Source organism: Stenella coeruleoalba (genome assembly GCF_951394435.1).
Source record: "Stenella coeruleoalba genome assembly, chromosome: 2".
Lineage (NCBI taxonomy): Eukaryota > Metazoa > Chordata > Mammalia > Artiodactyla > Delphinidae > Stenella > Stenella coeruleoalba.
The window spans coordinates 47,910,790-47,930,154 of NC_137147.1; the positions used below are offsets into that span (position 1 = coordinate 47,910,790).

The following is a 19,365-nucleotide window of genomic DNA, read 5'->3' on the forward strand; positions in this document are numbered from 1 at the left end:
AATGAAGTCAGGGGGTGGCATGTACCTAAACCACAAGGGAGGAAGCAGATTAATTAATTATACAAATACATAAACATAACACATGGTCAAAAAACAAAAAAATCACCTTCCCAAATTTATTAAAGAAAATGCAGTGATGGTAAATACCTGTAGAACATAGTCAATTTTCTGGAATTCTTCCCTTGAAGACATGACATTTCCAAACACATGCCAAAGCGTACATGGTTCCCAACTGTACTAAGTAGGTGAGAAGCTGAAATCCTAAAATGTTCATCTTCCAACTTTCCCCAGTCTGTGGTCTGTCTTTGGATCGGCAATAATCGCCTGAACGGCTACTATGGCTTCATTAATCTTTGTCTGTAGCTCTCTGAGCTCTTCTATATGCAGCAGTCGCAGAATTTGAGCAGCTTCATTAAGAACTGCATCTGTTTCATAAGAAACACTGCATTAATCAATAACGTTTGCATATATTCACTCATTTCCCCCAAATATTCAGTAAGTAAGTCTCTATAAACAGTTTGAATTAAAACAAAATCACTTACTTACCTCCTGTGTCAAAACCAAGAATATGCTTGTCTAAAGCAACAGGCAAGCCCTTTAGAAAAAAAAGGACAAAAATCAGACTGTATAGTTATTCGTTCACATTTTCTCACCTCAAATTGAAAAGCAGCTAGCTATTATTTTAACCCTTTTAGCTGCAGTGGCAAGGTGCCTGAGAATTTTCTCTTTAAATTTGCCTTTTTATGAGTTAGTTTTTTCCTACTACAACTAGTTAGGAAAGAATGGCCTTTACATGTAGTGGGCAGCTAGTCCCATAACACATCCAATCCTTTAACACCAGACATATGAAAGAATAGCTCTTTTTTGCAGAAGTGCTGTCACTACTGCTATGGAAGGAAGGTTGAGCAGGGCTGCCACTGTCACCGTTTCAGTTATAGTAAGCAGCTGTGTACCAGGCAAATAGGACTATTTTTTTGTGTGTGTGTGGTACGCGGGCCTCTCACTGTTGTGGCCTTTCCCGTTGCGGAGCACAGGCCCAGTGGCCATGGCTCATGGGCCCAGCCGCTCTGCGGCATGTGGGATCTTCCCAGACCAGGGCATGAACCTGTGTCCCCTGCATCGGCAGGCGGACTCTCAACCACTGCGCCACCAGGGAAGCCCAGGACTACTTTTAAGATGAATTTCCTCAAGCAAGTTTACTTCGGAGCACATTAATTTGCCTTTATGAATTGAACAAATCTAAAATATACATAGCTTTTTTTCTGCAAGCATGATGTTTACCAGATTATATTAACTTTCAACAGTTCATTTAAAAGTTACTTTGAAGTCATCTAGGAAAATGAACAGAATCTAAACCATTTAGCTAACCAGTCAGCACCTGCATAGATATACCAGAGATGGTGACTATGGTGGCGCCAACCTGTATAAAGTTCACAATAACTATCAAATAAAAACGAGGACAGGCAGTCTAGACTTTCTGCTGATTATACTGTATAAAATCATCACCAGTTTTAAAAAAAGTCACTATACTTTCAACAGTACAAATGCTGTCACTACTCACTTCTTGCCTAATTATTAATGCAAATCTACCCAGACTCAAAATGCTTTAAAATCACTAGTAATACATTATACACATGAAGAAACAAATGGGTATGAAAATTCTGTTAGCAAAAAACTAGAGTAGAATTGTACTTGAGTAGCTTTCTGTGTCAGTCTGGTACCAGAGTTTCTGTTCTCCCTTCATCTGCCAACAGACCACCTAGGAACAGGCACCCCTGAAGATGACCACACGCCCCAAATGCTAGTTATGAACGATTGCAAACAAGAACACTCAACTATAGAACTCTTCCACTGTATTATTATAGCATAGTATCTTTTTTATTTTTTTTGCGGAACGTGGGCCTCTCACTGTTGTGGCCTCTCCCGTTGCGGAGCACAGGCTCTGGACGCGCAGGCTCAGCAGCCATGGCTCACGGGCCCAGCCGCTCCGTGGCATGTGGGATCTTCCCAGACTGGGGCAAGAACCCGTGTCCCCTAGCATCGGCAGGCGGACTCTCAACCACTGCGCCACGATGGAAGCCCAGCATAGTATCTTTTGAGATGACATTAAAGTTCAGATTTATTTGGAGCATTGAAAATAAGCTGAATTTTACTTTGCAAACAAGAGCAAAGAGATTTGGCTATGGCCTTATTTGCACTGCCTTCCAAACCAAAGGCATAATTTTGCTGAATGATGAATGATTTTATTATGCCAGAACAATTTACTGTCTGTTCTATAGTGTGGGTGAAATAAGCTGATCTTTAATCCAATTTCCAGTGGCCTGATTCATACATAATTAATAAGTCAATAAGAAACTTTAAAAGAAACTGTCTTTTAGAGGAGACTACACTGCCCCGGCATTAATAACCTTAATACTGTTGGGCTTCGATAAAGATGGGATCAGAGGACAATTGGGGAATTGGAGGGTGAGGGAGACACAATAGAAGGACCAGGGTCCAGAATGTGGACTGTACCCAAGACCTTCATCTGTGTAGCAGGAAGGGGCATTATCAGACACCTGCAGCTGCTAACCCCTGAGGACATTCTCTGTACTGACCCATAGTCAAGAGGACTTCAAGGGCATTTGGGTTTCTAGGACAGTTCATCTAAAAATAGCCTAGATTTATTAACAGGCTACATTTTTATGATTTATGCTAGGAAATAGAATAAACTGAGATTTCTCTGAAGAAACAAAAGTGTGAAGATAAAGACTTAAATAGAAAAGAAAATGAATTACTAAAAAAGAGAAGGTGTGTCCTGTTTTCTAGCAGTTAGTCAAAATAACCCAGTAAATTTCACAAGTGTTAAGTTCTTTGAAATAAACTTTAACTGGGCACATGCGGTGGTTTTGAACTGGTAGACTGTGGATATGCTATTGGAGGCTTCTTAAAAGTAATGAAGTGAGATAAACATGAAGTTCACTTTTCACTCAAAGATGACTGGATAGGGCTTCCCGGGTGGCGCAGTGGTTGAGAGCCCGCCTGCCAATGCAGGGGACATGGGTTCGTGCTCCAGTCCAGGAAGATCCCACATGCTGTGGAGCGGCTGAGCCCGTGAGCCATGGCCGCTGAGCCTGCGCATCCGGAGCCTGTGCTCCGCAACAGGAGAGGCCACAACAGTGAGAGGCCCACGTACCACAAAAAAAAAAAAAAAAACTGGATACAGTTTGCTTCAGAATCAAATTCAATCCCACTGAAGTAAGCTATTCTTTCTCTGGGCAGTTCTAACACAGAATTGGTATCTTAAGCATTCTCAGGTAAAGTTCAAACTTATGACAACCAAAAGAAACTTTCAGTAATAATTAATTTAAAATTTATTTAAATTAAAAAAACAGCATACCTCTTTCGTTTGATTTGCTTTAGCAACTGCATCCTGTGTCAGGCGCTCCTGGACCAAAATGCGAATTGCCTAAGAAATCCCAAAATAGTATTTTTACTTTTTATAGGCTGTTTGTTATCTTTTCTTCTCTGAGACTACAGAATAAGGATGCCCAATTTGATGAAATTAGAAATACCTAATTCATTAACAAACTCCCCAGCAAATTAAAAATTAAAAAAATAGCTACTGTAATGAAAGTTTTCACTTCTAATATTTAATAATGTGGAATGATGTTCATAACAATTACATTTTTTGAATAGGTAATTTGTGTGTGCTAAAATTTTTTTTTAAATAAAGAAGGATACATGGCGAAAAAGTATGTCTCCTTTCTACCCAAGCTTCAGCCATACTTTCAGAAAACAATTATTGCTACCAGATCCTTGTGTATACTCACAAGGCCTCTATCAAATTACAAGCACACTCAGGGATATATGCAAGTGCACGTGTGCGTGCGCGCACACACACACACACACATATGCACCTTTGATACAAAGGGTAGCATATCATACACACTGTCCCTGCTTTCTTCACTTTATTACAGTAAAATGTTTTCAGATCTTTCAAAGGACACATTTTTTTCATTAGCAAGGCATTTTACCACTGCAGACACAAATGTATACACGCACCTGCTCACACATAAAAAGTAAGATTTTTTAATGGAATTTTAATTAGTGGATGACAGTTGCAACCCCAAGATAAGTGTGAAAATTTGAAAAATTATTTTTAATAAAAACCAAATGCTACATTTGAAAAAGAATTAAACCAATCTAACAGTAACTGCAAATGTATTTTACACAGTCCAGTTGCCAAACAGTTAATGTATTGATTCTCACAGCTGCAATATGGATGTTTTCCATATTGTCATGTATTGTTTGAATCCTTCTTAAAATAACTCAAAAGGACAAACATGCTAGGATTAGAATTTTATAAAGCTTTTGATTATAACTGACTTATATTGTACTTTAGCACCCCAAATATGCTAGCATTGTCTGTTCTCCTCTCACTCAGTTTATGATTAAAGCTGACATAACCACCGTAGAACTGTTCCAAAGCAATTTCTATAATTGCCTGAGTAAGGAACAAGCCTTTGAAAGAGCTAAATTTCACTAAAAACAACTTTTGTCTCTTGGCGTCCAATCTGAGTTGAGAAAATCTGAGTTAACACTCAGATTCAGTATAGAAAATTATAATAATCTAGGAATAGAACAGTATTCCCATATTACAACTGTCATTTAATAAATACAATTCTAAAAAGGAGAATAAATTATGATCTCTTGTGGGTAGAGTGAAATTATTCAATTTCCTGCAAAGCAGTTTAAAGTAATTTAAAGCTCTTTAATTTCTCATAAAATCAATAATAATTTCTAAAATAACTTCCAAGTCTGGTAGTACCACTCCCCTGCCCCTCCCCTTCCCCCCACTAGACTATCAAAATTACTCAACATAAATCTTCTGAAGCATGAGTATATTTTTCCACCGAGAAATAAGAGGCCTCTTTTAGACCATCAGGTTCCCTGCTGTAAGGTATGAACTGAGTGGCCTATCTAGGATGGGGGGCTTGGAGGACAGAAACATTCATTCCTCAAAGAGATTTGGGGGTATGTTTTTGACCAAATTCACCATTGTAAGTTTGGCATTTTCCACAATCTTAATGAATACAGACCATGAATATTTAAAAGGACTGATTAAACAGAAGTGGGGTGATATAGGAAAAAAAATGGACCAGGACGTCCTTGGCGGTCCAGTGGTTAGGACTCTGCTTCCAATGCGGGGGGCATGGGTTCGATCCCTGGTCAGGGAACTAAGATCCCAGATGCCATGCGGCCAAAAAAGAAAAGAATGGAGCATAAGGTCCAGTGCCTAGATTAAAATCCTGACTATCATTTTCTATGTCAGCTTGAACATTATTTATCTATTATCTTTAAGTCTCAGTTTCTTCATATACATATTTTAAAAACACACTAGCATCCACCTCTAGGAATGTTGGGAGGATTGAATGAGTCATCTGTGCACAGTGGCAGGCACACAGTAAACACTCTTTGATATTAGTTGTTAGGTAAGCTAAAACCAATGAATTCAAGAAATCTGCTTTATGTCCCACATTCCTCCAACATTTTCCTCATTCTACCATAGATTTAAATATCAAACAGTTATTTTTAGAAAATGAAGTTTTTAAAATTATATACAGAGTTTTTGTCAAGAATCAAGAATATGAAGCTGACCTTAAGCATTACCAGGTAATCGTCATGACGCTGAATCTGAAGAAGGTTAGCCAAAGCCATTACACCAGCCTTAAAATCAGGATTATTTACTATAAAAGATTAAAAATGGAAACTTACAGCTCTGCAAGCATGTAATTACAAACGTATATGTAAACATATAAACTTTAAAAAAAATTTATTTTCTAGTAACAACAAATCTCTTTAATTTCTAAAATTGCTGCTGACAAAAGCAGTATGGGGTAAATCAAGTAAACTGATGAGATCAATGGTTTTCCTACTAATCAACCAAAGTGAACAATCCAATAAATGACTAAATTAACTCACATGAGGTTTGTTCTGTAACTTTCTCTGCAAGGCCCATTTATGTAACACTATTAATTAACCTTTCTTCCCAAAGCTATTAATTTTAATACACAGATTCCCTTCAATGGACAGTTTTCCCAAAACCTTTTCTCCAAGCAGCAGCTCTAGAGCATCCAAGCAGCTTATTAATTCATTAAGGGTAACTCATAAATTACAGGTCACAGTCAGTCAGTGAAAGAATATTTAACATATTATAATCTAAGTAATTAGAATCTTAATACTTTTAAAAGGAGAAAGAATTACTTAAAGACATCTGGGACTTAAAACAATGAAAAATTTTAACACTTGTCTCATACTGTCATTAGATTAGAAAAAATATTTTCTGCACCCAGGAAGGCAAACAATCACCACCATGATTAAATAAAATCAAAACCCCCAAGTTACTATGAGCAGATGAAAGAAGAGCATTTTCAGTTTCAGATATTCAGCTACAAGAGGAGGGAGAAAGCACACTATAACTGACAGTAAAAAACAGCACAGAGAATAAAATATCAACACAAATGTTGTCTGCATGAAACACTCTTAATCTACTACAACCAAATAAACCCAGACTTCATTCTAGGAAGTAAAAAACATTTAAGAAACCAAAAATGTTGATGATCATTTTTATGCATTTATAAACTTACCATCCAAATTGATCAATGGCTCTGCATTTTTAGCTGCATTGTCAGCGTTTTTTGTATTATCAGGTACCAAGTCCTTGTATTTTTCAGCTGTAAAAATAGGCAAAAATACAGTTTGCAGAGCTTCAACTTAAGGTAAAACAAACGTTGCTTATTTACTGAATTTAACTGAGCCAAACTGGTTATAAGCATAAGACAACCCAAGCATTCAAAAAAAAAAATGCTATAATAAAAAATCTACTAGAAGACAATGTGACTAGCTTTTTAATTAAGCTGAAATGATTATCAGACACAAATATCTTTTCATTAACATTTCTTAAAGTAAAACATTTCAAAAACTATCTAAATTTTAGAAGAGAAAGTCTGCTTTTCAGCTTCCTGTCAAACTTGGTAGGGGTAGAAGAATGGGAGAAGGGTAAGTATAGGTCACATGAGGTTAAATACAAACACACTAAGAAGTTTCTTCACAAATTCTGTGAATGCTGTATACAAAACCAAAAACCTTGCTTTCTAAAAAAAAAATCACTTCAGGGCTTCCCTGGTGATGCAGTGGTTGAGAGTCCGCCTGCCGATGCAGGGGACACAGGTTCATGCCCTGGTCCGGGAGGATCCCACATGTCGTGGAGTGGCTGGGCCCATGAGCCATGGCCGCTGGGCCTGCGCATCCGGAGCCTGTGCTCCGCAACGGGAGAGGCCACAGCAGTGCGAGGCCCGCATACCGCAAAAAGAAAAAAAAAATCACTTCAAATACACCATCATATACAAACCTAAACTTATTTTATGGAGACTTAAAATGCAGAATTCCAAAAGGAGATTTTATTACTCTTACCTGAAAAATACTAAATAATATTTTAAAAGACTTTACAAATAAAAATATTTAATAGTAATTCACAAAACTTAAGGCCCAAAATGCCATCTTTGGCTATAGTGCTTATGTGATTTGCTAATGGAAAAAAAATGGGAAAATAAAAGGATTAAAATTTAAATCAGACAGGAGTTAGCTTAAAGGAGCTACTGGCCAAACCTGGAACAATGTAAACATCAAAATACACGATGACAAAAAAGGATTAAGACCCACTGAGTAAAATAAGAATCCACATATCTACACTGATCTGAATAAACAAACAAACATAAACTGGTGAGAAGGGAAAGCTCTTCCTTATAGTAGAAAGACAAAAAATAAATGTAGAGGAATGATGGAATTAGAAAAACACCTTCTAGTCATCATAATCAACGTAATAATTGACTCAGGCAAAAATCATCAAACGTATACTAAAGCTAAGGTTTGAAGAGGAGAAACATATAGAAATCATCTAATATCTCTCCACAAGATGTGTAATTTTTACACTGAAGAAAGCTTAACCAAGTGATCAGAATAACATGACCAGTATTCAGGCATATCACCAACACATGCCTCCTGATACGATGCACTTAAAAGAACACAACACCACTTCTGTGTTACTCTTAACAAAACTACAAACCCTGAATCTAATCATGAGGAAACATCAGACTCACTCAAACTGAAGGACATTCTACAAAATAAATGTCAGTGTCCTGAAGCATGACGACTGAGTAACTATTCCAGACTGTAGGAGACTAAAGAGACTAAGGAGAATGAATGTAACACATGATCCAGGACTGCTTTGGAGGTTTTTGTTTGCTTGTTTTTGCCATAAGGAACATTGAGACAAATGATGAAATGTGAATCTCACATACAGATAACAGTAAAGAATTAAAGTTAATTTCCTGATTTTGATAAATGTACTGTAGCTATGTAAGACAATGACTTTTTTTAGGAAATGCACATAAGGGTAAAAGAGAAATCATTTACAACTTAGTGTCAAATGGTTTAGAAAAAATTAGGAGTATGTATATACAGAGAGAGAGACGGATAAGGCAAATGAAGTAAACTGTTAATATCTGCAGAATCTGAGTATGGAAAAATTCTTTTTACTATTCTTGCAATCTTTCTGTAAATCTAAAATTATGTCAAAAGAGTTAAAAGAATTTAAGTCAGATTTTAATCACCTTAATTGACAAGCTAGCAAAAGGCTTTAAAAAACGTTAAGGCACAAACAATAAAAATTCACAATGGTTTTATCAAATAAGAATAAAAATTTTAAATAACTTAAAAGTCAAGAAGAATGCAACTTATTAATATAAAACCATAAAAGCACAGCAGTGCCTCCTACCGATAAGGGGCAGTGTTTCTCATGCAAACTCAGTTTTTTTTAATACATTAAAGAAGACCACGCTTATCACTGAGAAGTAACTGTACTTAACAGTAATACAGTCAACTACAAGGATACACAATCATATGGCATCTACTGTTCTTGGTACAACCTAGGTAACCTAAGTTGAAGTATTATAAAAATGGGACAAATGGACTAAATAAGGGTAAAATAGAAATAAATTGAAATGTGACTATAATTTTATGTGGGAATAGCTGAAAAACACTTGAAAAGCTGGAGAATACTTTGTTGCCAATTAACTAACAGAGTTCCTACCAACTCAGACCAGAACAGGCATATTTTGCTAAAGGCTCCATAGTAAAGAAAAAGTCTTTGAGTTTTCCTTAAGATTTCTGCCATAAGGCACCTGAAACTTAAGTTTGAAGAACCAGCAAAAAAACAGCTGGTTGATGCTCCACACCAGTATGTATAAACATTCATGTATTGAATTTACCAAGCATTTATGGTTGATAAGCACACCTACTGTACACCAGAAACTATGTCAGGTACTGTGGCAGAGAGAATCATGACTGCTCCCTCCCCCGCAAAAAAATGTCCATATTCCAATCCCTGGAACTTATGAATATGGTATCTTACATGGCAAAAGGGACTTTGTGGATGTGATTAAATTAAGGACCTTGAAATTGGGGGTATAGGGGTTATCCTGGATTACCTAGGTGGGCCCAATGTAACCAAAGCATCCTTATAAGAGGGAGGCAGGAAGGTCAGTCAGAGAAGATGTGACAATGAGAGCAGAATCACAGAGTTTAGAAGATGATGTTCTGCTAGATTTGAAGATAAAGGGGCCAGAGTCACAATGCAGGCAGCCTCTAGAAGATGGAAAAGACAAAGAAACGGATCTTCCCCTAGAGCCTCCAAAAGGAACCAACCCAGTCGACAAATTGACTTCAGTCCTAATACAGATGTTGGACTTCTGACCTCCAAAACTGTAAGGTAATAAACAGTCTTTTAAGTCACTGAGTTTGTGGTAATTTGTTACAGCAGCAACAGGAAACTAATAGAGGTACCATGTAGGAAACAAAGCTGAGTATCAGCTTACTATTTAGTGGCGCAAGTAAGACATAAGCAAAATGGAAAGTGGCGAATGACTTAAAAAGCTATAGGGTTAAATGGGAAAGCAATGGTTTCTGAATACGTAAAAGGAACTATCGTTTGGAAACAAAGTGTAGCATTCTAAAACATTTATGTTTCAAAAAATTAGCTTGGTGGGCCATGTGGATGAGACTAGAGGGTGACATAGATGGGAGACTAGTATGAAAGACATTCCAATAATCTCAGGAAAAAGTGGCAAGAGCTTGAATTAGGGCGACAGCAGTGAGGATGGAGAAGGAAAGATATGACAAGGGAAAAAAGGATGGAACAGAATGAGAGGAAAAGGGAGAGGCCAAAGACATTAAAAAGGCTTCAAACGTAAATCATTAAGAGGACTGGAACTGACAGTCCCATGAAAGAGAACAACATAAATGCAGCGGATGGAGGTAAAGTAAGATAATCAGATCTTACATTCAGATGTTAGCAGGCCTCTCAAACTGAAATGGCCTGAGAGAAAACAGTTTATTGGAAAACTATTTTTACTACAGGTACTAACATTCAAAACCTTCCAATGATACAAGTATCTGTAATAAAATAACATTAAACAATAATAATAAATATATTTTGGCCTATAGTGCAAATTTGCATTAGATGTATATTTCAGTCTCTTGTGAAATTACCTGCTGCAACCAACACTTGAAATCCTATCAATTCTGGGACAGCAGCAACAAGTGAACTTGAAAGGCTAAGGTACAGACTGAAAGATGGCAAATTCACCAAAGTAATGTGACATTGTGAGAAGACATTCAATTAGCCTTCTTCTTCAGAAGACATCGCCTTCAAATTCTAAAAGAAAAATCTAAATACCAATGGAAACCAGTGCTTTTAATACCTTATGAGAGTAAGGAGACTCTCTAATTTTAGAAAAGAAAATTCTTTCCTAGACAATTTGGGAGCTGGATACAGAAGAATAATTACAAAAAGTAAATTTTTAAACACATGCTGTAAAGTGAGACGAGGATGTACAAAACTTAAAATGAACCAAAGGTAAAACAATGTAAGACAAACCGGCAAGTTCCCTACATTTTTACACTCCTTTCCCACCTTTCCTCTCTCTCTCTTTAAAACAGACATTCCCCACAAAACATACCATTATCTCCATATTCAAGTCTAACAGCTAAACCAAGAAGCCAGTCGATTGCTTCTGGTCGATCTTGAATCTTGAAAGGACAGTTAACATCTCTGAGATACTGTAAGGGGAATAAAAAGTCTGGTTTCATTATTACTATAAAGTCACAAAATAAAAAAATGGTAGAGTTGAAAGAGACCTTGGTTTGGATCTCTAAGAATTTCTTATAACATTTACATTACTAAACCTTTGATGCAATTATATAACCCAAAGGAAGGAAACACTTAAGTGTACCACTCAGGGATAAAAAATGAAGTAGGCCCATCATGCTTTTTGAAATTTTTACTTTTGCAGATTCCAGATAGGGCACCACTGCCTAGATGCAGAATAACTTCATTTTGTAGATGAGAAAACCGAAGCCTAGAGGTCAACACTTGCTGACAGTTATACGACTTAAATCGGGGAGCTGAATCTAAACTTTCTGATTCCAGGTCTCAATACACATAGAGCAGGTAAATAAAAAGGACTTTAATTAAAAAGGAGGATGTACCAAAAACCCCAAACAAAACAAAACCAATTATTATCTAAATCTTAGCTTTCATATCGTGGAAATGCTTCTGAATAGAGTAAGCCATGTCACATACAAGCGTCTTGAATAAATGTCAGAAGCTGCATATTCAAATGAGTATGTCCTTAAACTAAGTCTCTTAGGAACTTAAAATCTAATTCCACCAACAATGACATTACTCAAAACTTCTGGAACTCCTTTTTGGAAATTCTTTGGGGGATAATTAATGAATCAGCACTTTTTAGCCATCACTTATTTTCTAATCAAAAATTTTATTCCCCTGCTTTAAAAAAAAAGCACCTCATTCACAAGATTTAGTCATGATGCAAAAAGCAAATCCATGTTCAAATATAAAAAAACTGTCAATATTAAGGATATTCAAAAGATGTCTCCTGATCTAAAAGTATTTCCAAAAGAAGTTCCAAATATACTTTAGGCAATGACATCATCATTCCAAAGAAACCACCTTGAAAGATAATATCTGTGTAAGTTCCAATATATTTATCTTTAGGTTATACTACTTTACTGTCACTTCTGGGTGTTTTTCATCAGAAAGTTTTTCATATTCTTCAATACCCTTCCACATGTGGAACTCTGTATTGTCTTGTACACGTGAGCAGGCCATCGTACATGTAATATAAGAAATATAAAATCCTAACAATATATTTCAAAGTCTTAAGAAGCCTATTAAAAATTTCAAAAATACTCTTGAAGGGCAAAGGAAAATAATCCAGTAGTAGCAATAATAGTAGTAGAGGCAGGGAAATTAATAAACATATAGCACTTGCTATGGTCCAGGCACCTCTGTGAAAAGGTACATAGGTATATTTCAATAACAATACATACCACTCCTATGAGATAGATACCACTGTTATCCCCATTTATTGATAACAATATTGAGCCACAGAATGGTAAATAAACTTGCCCATTGTCAGAGGCAGTATGTAACTTACACAATCCTCTAATTCATAAAACTAGAAACTTAGGTACCTAAACACCAGTAAATGAAAATTTAGTCACTTTTTATATTCTTTTATTTAACATTTTTATTGGAGTATAACTGCTTTACAATGTTGTGTTAGTTTCTGCTGTACAACAAAGTGAATCAGCTATACGTATACCTATATCCCCATATCCCCTCCCTCTTGCATCTCCCTCCCACCCTCCCTATCCCACCCCTCTAGGTGGTCACAAAGCACTGAGCTGATCTCCCTGTGCTATGCAGCTGCTTCCCACTAGCTATCTGTTTTACATCTGGTAGTGTATATATGTCAATGCTACTCTCTCACTTCGTCCCAGCTTCCCCTTCCCCCTCCTCGGGTCCTCAAGTCCATTCTCTACATCTGCGTCTTTATTCCTGTCCTGCCCCTAGGTTCATCAGAACCTGTTTGTTTTTTTTTTTGGTTCCATATATATGTGTTAGCATATGGTATTTGTTTTTCCCTTTCTGACCCACTTCACTCTGTATGATAGCCTCTAGGTCCATCCACCTCACTACAAATAACTCAATTAAAAATATGGAACACTTCACGAATTTGCATGTCATCCTTGTGCAGTGGCCATGCTAATCCTCTCTATATTGTTGCTCCAATTTTAGTATATGTGCTGCCGAAGTGACCATTACTTTTCATATTCTTAAAGGAAGAGAGCTCGTCAAAGTAATAGAGCTAATAAAAATGTTTAATGTAAATAATGATACTGTAAAATGCAATTTTTATTCTAATTTGAAAACAACTCTGTTTTCTGCAAAAACATTACTAAAATTAAACTAGGTCAACAGGAAAGTTATTCCAGCCACAAAAATAAGATAACACACGCAGATCTTTTCAGGATTATTTCTATTGTACATAACAAGGGACAACTGTGTATGTTAAAAATAAGCAAATACAAGACATAATCTTAGTTTTCAAGCGTGTCAATAACATCTTATTTTAATATAATACTCTAACTGTATCTCTGCTATATTTTTAATGTAATGTAAAAATTCTGATTTTTGCCATTTTTACTATTTAGAGAATATGTGTCACTGTTTATTTAAGAAGTCTCAGTGTTTCTGGACAAAACTATTTCTTCCCTTTTTTTTGAGTGTCTACTTGTGCCATTACCTTTATTAGTTAACAGTCTATAAAGTTAGTTTTCAATGGGCAGCAGGCTAGTCAGGTATAGGGCCCTAAAAGATGTGAATACAGAGTAAGTTTTGCTATAGAGAAAATGCAGAAATGAATATTCATATATCATTCATTTACATACATACACATATATGTATACAAATAAACACACACAAATATATAAATTTATGAAACAAACAGGTCTCTCTACTGTATGTCAGGCACACATCTAAGTACTGGGGATAAGGGCCTCCTCTCCAGCTACATAAGCTTAAAGCTGACAGTTTCGAGTAACCAGGGATTGGTTGGGAAAGGTGAGGAGTGGGAAGACTAGTCCAGTCATATCACCTAAAACTGTGGTAGCTCCCCAGTTGGGTCAAGTTCAAACTCTTGATGGCACATGAGCTTTCCTCTCTCCTCAGCCTACTCTATACTCCCCTCCACCCTCATGCCTAATGATTCACCATACTATTTCTATCTAATACTGAATGTTTGGTAGGAAGAGATAATATAATCTGCTTTAAAAACAAAAAAACATGGTAAGAAAAAAGTAAAATCCCTGAAGTCTAGCTTTTCTAACACTGATCATTATTAGTGTTATTTATTTTAAAAGAACACAGTAATTTTAAGCTTGCCTGTCTTCATATAATTTTTAGACAAGCTCTCTGTACGTTTTATTTTACTTTCTAATTCATTACCTTTTCAAAGAACTTGGGCCAGTCACTGCTGTGGATGTTTCTTAAATTACCTCTGTCTTCAATCTTGTAGTGTCTGATTTTCTGGTCTTCGAGCCAAACAATAAAGTTTCTAAATTCTGTTTCATCTGCAATAAAAACACCATATACATCACGAGAAGCACTAGGTAACAGGTAAAACACTTCCTTCACAAACAGTCTTGTGGAATTTTTTTTTTTTAACTCCAAAATTATAAGTTACTTGAGCTGCTTGAAGTAGGAGTTGAAAGTGCAGACTTTGGATTGACTTATGTTCATATCCTGGCCTGAATTCAAATTGACTCCAGACATTTAGTGGTTGTGTGAAATTGGGCTAATTACCTAAATTTTCCAGGTCTCAGATTCTTGAGTTACAAAATGGGGAGTAATAGTAAGACTTACCTCATAGGGTTGTTATGAAGATTAAATAAAATATTTACAATCAAAACAGTGTCTAGCACACAGTTTTGCTATTTAAGTGTCAGTTATTATTCCAGTTCCTATGGGGAAGAGGAGGAAGGACTGGGCCAGGTTAAATTTACAGCAATCATAACGTACAAGACATTAAATGGCAAACAGAAAGAAGGTACTGACTCCCATTGTCTTTTACTGTTATGGCACATTAAACGCATTCATGAAAAAGTACAGATGTTGTTTCATTTAATCCTCCCACACCATTTCGAGGTAGGTAATATCCCGATTTTACCAGTGAAAAAACCTGAGGCTCAAAGATTCAAATTCAGATCTAAGCTCTACTACCACTGAACCTTTTTTCTTACATAAAAGGCAAAGCAGAAAAACAAGTTTCTATAAATTGACATGCTTCTACAGATCAACAAAACTCTGCTATCCTGCTTGGAAATTATTTTCAATTACAAAATTCAAGCTTGAATTCAAATTCAGGCCTCCCTTATGAAGTCTTGAGACTTATACAATGGTCTGAACATCCCAGGGTGTGCTTGATCACTTTCAAACTTATTAGTCTACCACAGGCCAAGAACTATGGAAGAAAATGAATAGTGGGTAGTAGGTGAGTAGCAGTGGGGAGCAATGTTAATACTTCTTACAATTTTAATGCTGTGAATTACCAAATACCTTTGTATTTACAATTCAACCGCCCCGCTCGTCTGCTATGAACTTTTTTTGCACGACTCGCACACTGTCATTAGCTCGTTCCTATACGCGCTTGCTCCGACACTGTCAGTCCTGGACTTCGTTCTATCTCGAGCTCAAACTGCCGGATGGGCGCCCACTGCCCCCACTCCACCCCTTAGTTCCCAAGGGGCAATGAACGAGTCTTCAAGTTACTCAGCGTCTTCCTCGGATTCCACCACTGTGCTGACCCCCAACAGGTGCTCAAGGTATCGCCCAATCACCCGGGAAGCCACGGGGCTGAAGGGCTACGTCAAAAAGCGAAGACTTTCCCTCTAGAGCGTTGAGGGTGCGGGCGAGGGGGGGGGGTGGGGTGGGCGTGGGGTCTGGAGTTCAGCAAGTGCAGAAAGTGCTGATGCCGAGGCAAGAGCGGGTGGCGGGGCTCTGAAGCCGGGGAAGGAAGGCGGAAAGCAGAGGTGCTTGGCGGCCGGGAGGAGAGGAGTCCAGGGGAGACAAGGCCGCGGACGGTCCGGGTGGGGAGCCCAGGTGCCGGCGCTGAGAGAACGGCGGCCCGGCGGCGGGGAAGCGGGGGGGGGGGGGGGGGAATCACTGACGCGCGGCGGGCCCGGGACCGCCTCCTCACCTTTGCAGTTGAAGCCGGCAGGGTTGTGGTAGTCGAGGGCCGTCAGCTTGCGTCGGAACATGGTGCCCGCTGCTCGCTCCGGTCCCCCAGGCTGCGGCCGGGAGAGGAGAGGCGAGGAGGAGCGGGCGGCACAGACACCGGCGACGCGGCGAGAGGGCGGGCGGGCGCCGGGCGCTCCGAAATGACGGCGGCTTTAGCCAATCGTAGCTTAGGGACGGCCGCCGCCGGCCAATGCCCACCAATCGCGGCTCCGGCTGCGAAGGCGGGGCCACGTCGGGGCACGTCGACGCTCAAATAAACTTTATTGTCAGCCTCCTAGTTGTACAATAGGCAGAAAGCAACTGAGAAGCCAGTTACCTCTTGCTTTCCTCGCCGTCTTGATCATGCAAACTGTTTACTATTTTCAGTGTATTCATTCATTCATTTAATTATTATATGCCTCCTACATAATAGATGCTCTTCTAACACTGCTAATGCAAAGACTTTTAGCAAGGTCCCTTTACGACTCGTTGGGAGTGACCCACAGGTAAACATACAACTGTAATACTGTGTGAGAGTTCCAGACATCACCAGCAGCCAGAATCTTGAAGCCAGAAACCTGGACTTATCCTTTACTCCCTCTTACTGAAGTTACAACATCCACTAGTTCATTGATTTCTGCTGTTCTCTCTCATGTCTCTCTCAAATCCCTCATCTTCTCCCAACCCCACTGATGCTGCCTCAAATCAGGCCCTCATCATTTTTGCTTACTCTAATTGTCTGATTTCTTAAGTCCAGTCTTGCCTTCTCCAATCCATTCCCCCACACAGCAATGATACTGATTTTCTAAAACAAAAACCTGTCCATAACAGTTTAATGCTTAGAATCTTTTAGTGGGTCCTCGTTGCCTTCTAGTAATAATCAAAACTTTTATTTAACACCCTTTCGGATCCAGTCCCATCTGCTTTCAGACACTGGAGAGACAACAGTGAGCAAGACAGACCAAGCTTCTACCTTCATGAAGTTTAAAAGGCCCTTGAGGGAAAACAAGCAATAAACAGACACACAGACACACTCTTTTGCAGTCAAAAGGGTAACTTGTTTTGAGGGAAGAGGATGTACAAAGGGAAGGAGTGAGCAGCAGCATGGCCCAGAGGGGCTAGAGCTTATGGGAGCTGGAGGGTAGGAGAGAATGACAGCTGATGAGACTTGGACAGAGGCAAGGACCCGATCAAGAAAGACCTTTCATGCCACACTAAGGTAAAAAGTGGGGGAAAGCAGCTTTTCAATTTTATTTTCTGGAATTGACTCTTTAGTGCAAAAAACTAAGTTGTTTGCTCCTAACCATGTCTATTTCAGGCCCAAAGTTATCAGCCACTTGAAACTCTGGTCATCACCACCAGGTGTGAGAAGATTGGAAGAGGATTCAGACACAGAGAAGGCTGCAGGGACCCCCAGACTCGAGCAGGGGTTAAAGCTAATTTTGGAAAAGACGTATAGCAGATTATAAGCATTCAACTTCTTTTTTATTTACAAACCATTTTGTCTTTTTTTCCTGCATTTGGCCTACCTTGAATGAAGTGTCCAACAAGAAGTGAATCTTAGACAATTCCATTTCTGAAGACCGAGCCCTCTATGTATTTACGTCAAGAAGGGGAAGTAGGGGCTTCCCTGGTGGCGCAGTGGTTGAGAGTCCGCCTGCCGATGCAGGGGACACGGGTTCGTGCCCCGGTCTGGGAGGATCCCGCATGCCGCGGAGCGGCTGGGCCCGTGAGCCATGGCCGCTGAGCCTGTGCGTCTGGAGCCTGTGCGTCTGGAGCCTGTGCTCTGCAACGGGAGAGACCACAACAGTGAGAGGCCCACATACCGCTAAAAAAAAAAAAAAAAAAAAAAAAAAAAAAAAGAAGGGGAATTCGACTTTTATTATCAGATGACCTGAACTCCAATCTAATAGTTGAGCAGGGGGTTGATAGGTCATTAATCCATCTGTTTAATTATTCAACAAAGTTGTTCAATATTGTCTGTGTGCCAGGCAGTCTTCTAGGCATTTTGGATGCACCTGTGAACTTTTACACAGAAACCTCTGCCCTCGGAGAGCTTGCCATCTGGCAAGGGAAGATGAGCAATATAATTATAAATAAGTAAATTATTTCATATTTTAGAAGGCAGTAAGTCCTATGGGAAAGTCATAAGATAAGAGGAATAGGAGGGGAGGTGGGGACAGTGGAGGCAGTGGGAAACGATGCAGCTTGCAGTTTTCAACAGGATGGTCAGGTTAGGCCTCATTGAGAAGGTAAATGTAGAGATGTAAGGAGGTAAGGGAGTTAGCCACATGAATAAATGGGGAAAGACAGTTCTAGTAGAGTACTCAGTGTAAACGAGAGATGGGGAAGGTTTATATATTTTTAAATAATTGAAAAATCAAAAGAATATTTCAGGACACATGACAATTATATGAAATTCAAATTTTGTGTCCCTAAATAAAGTGGTATTGGAACACAGCCACACCCATTTGCTTACTGACTGCTCTGGTGCTATAAGCGTAGAGCTGAATGGCTATGACAGAGACACATGGCTCACAGAGCCTAGAATATTTGCAAGAGTTCATATGGTTTCAGAAATGTAGAGGAGGCAATGTCAACATTATTACCAGGCCAACGCATTATCAAGTCAGACAACAAATCAGAGATACAGGTTGCTCTTTGAGGTTATTTTCACAACTTGCAACATTTTTTTAAAGTCTTAGCAGTTTTTACTAGAGCCCTTTGTTCAAATTATTCTTCCGAAGACAACAGAATAAGTTGGTAACAAGTCTCTATCACATAGAAAGACAAGTTTGATATTCTAATGAATGCTGTCAATTTAATGCCCCATTAAATCAGATCTTTTTTAACAAGATGTAAATGCAGAGAGGTCTTTATTCTTCCTTGGGAGAGAACATCTCCTTCATCTCTTTCTGAGACTCTTCTGTTAATTTTGAAGACTTGCACCTTTTTTTTTTTTTTTAGGTCAGGCTCTGGAATTTCATGATTTAACATTAAAAGCAAAAAGCAGGCCAGTGAATCTCAAATTTAATGGTAGAAATGGAATAGGAATGAATAGGAATTTCCTTAGTCCTATACAGGGAGCATGAAGGATTCACCTTCCATACTTGATACTCAGGAGAAAAGCTTGCCTGACAATGAAAGCAACACAAAGAAAACAGAGCCAAGAGGTAGAAAAA

The 19,365-nt window shown here is 38.5% G+C and overlaps 1 protein-coding gene across 1 annotated transcript; it reads right to left on the bottom strand.

The window, feature by feature from the left end:
• Nucleotides 1-86: 86 nt before the first annotated feature.
• RTRAF (RNA transcription, translation and transport factor) lies at nt 87-16,328 on the bottom strand. The gene is made up of 8 exons (XM_079914461.1): nt 16,164-16,328; nt 14,414-14,538; nt 11,061-11,160; nt 6,630-6,716; nt 5,641-5,729; nt 3,380-3,448; nt 547-595; nt 87-425 (listed from the first exon to the last, which is right to left on the bottom strand). The coding sequence occupies exons 1-8, from the start codon at nt 16,222-16,224 to the stop codon at nt 271-273; spliced, it is 735 nt and encodes a 244-aa protein (XP_079770587.1). The 5' UTR covers nt 16,225-16,328; the 3' UTR covers nt 87-270.
• Nucleotides 16,329-19,365: the final 3,037 nt, after the last annotated feature.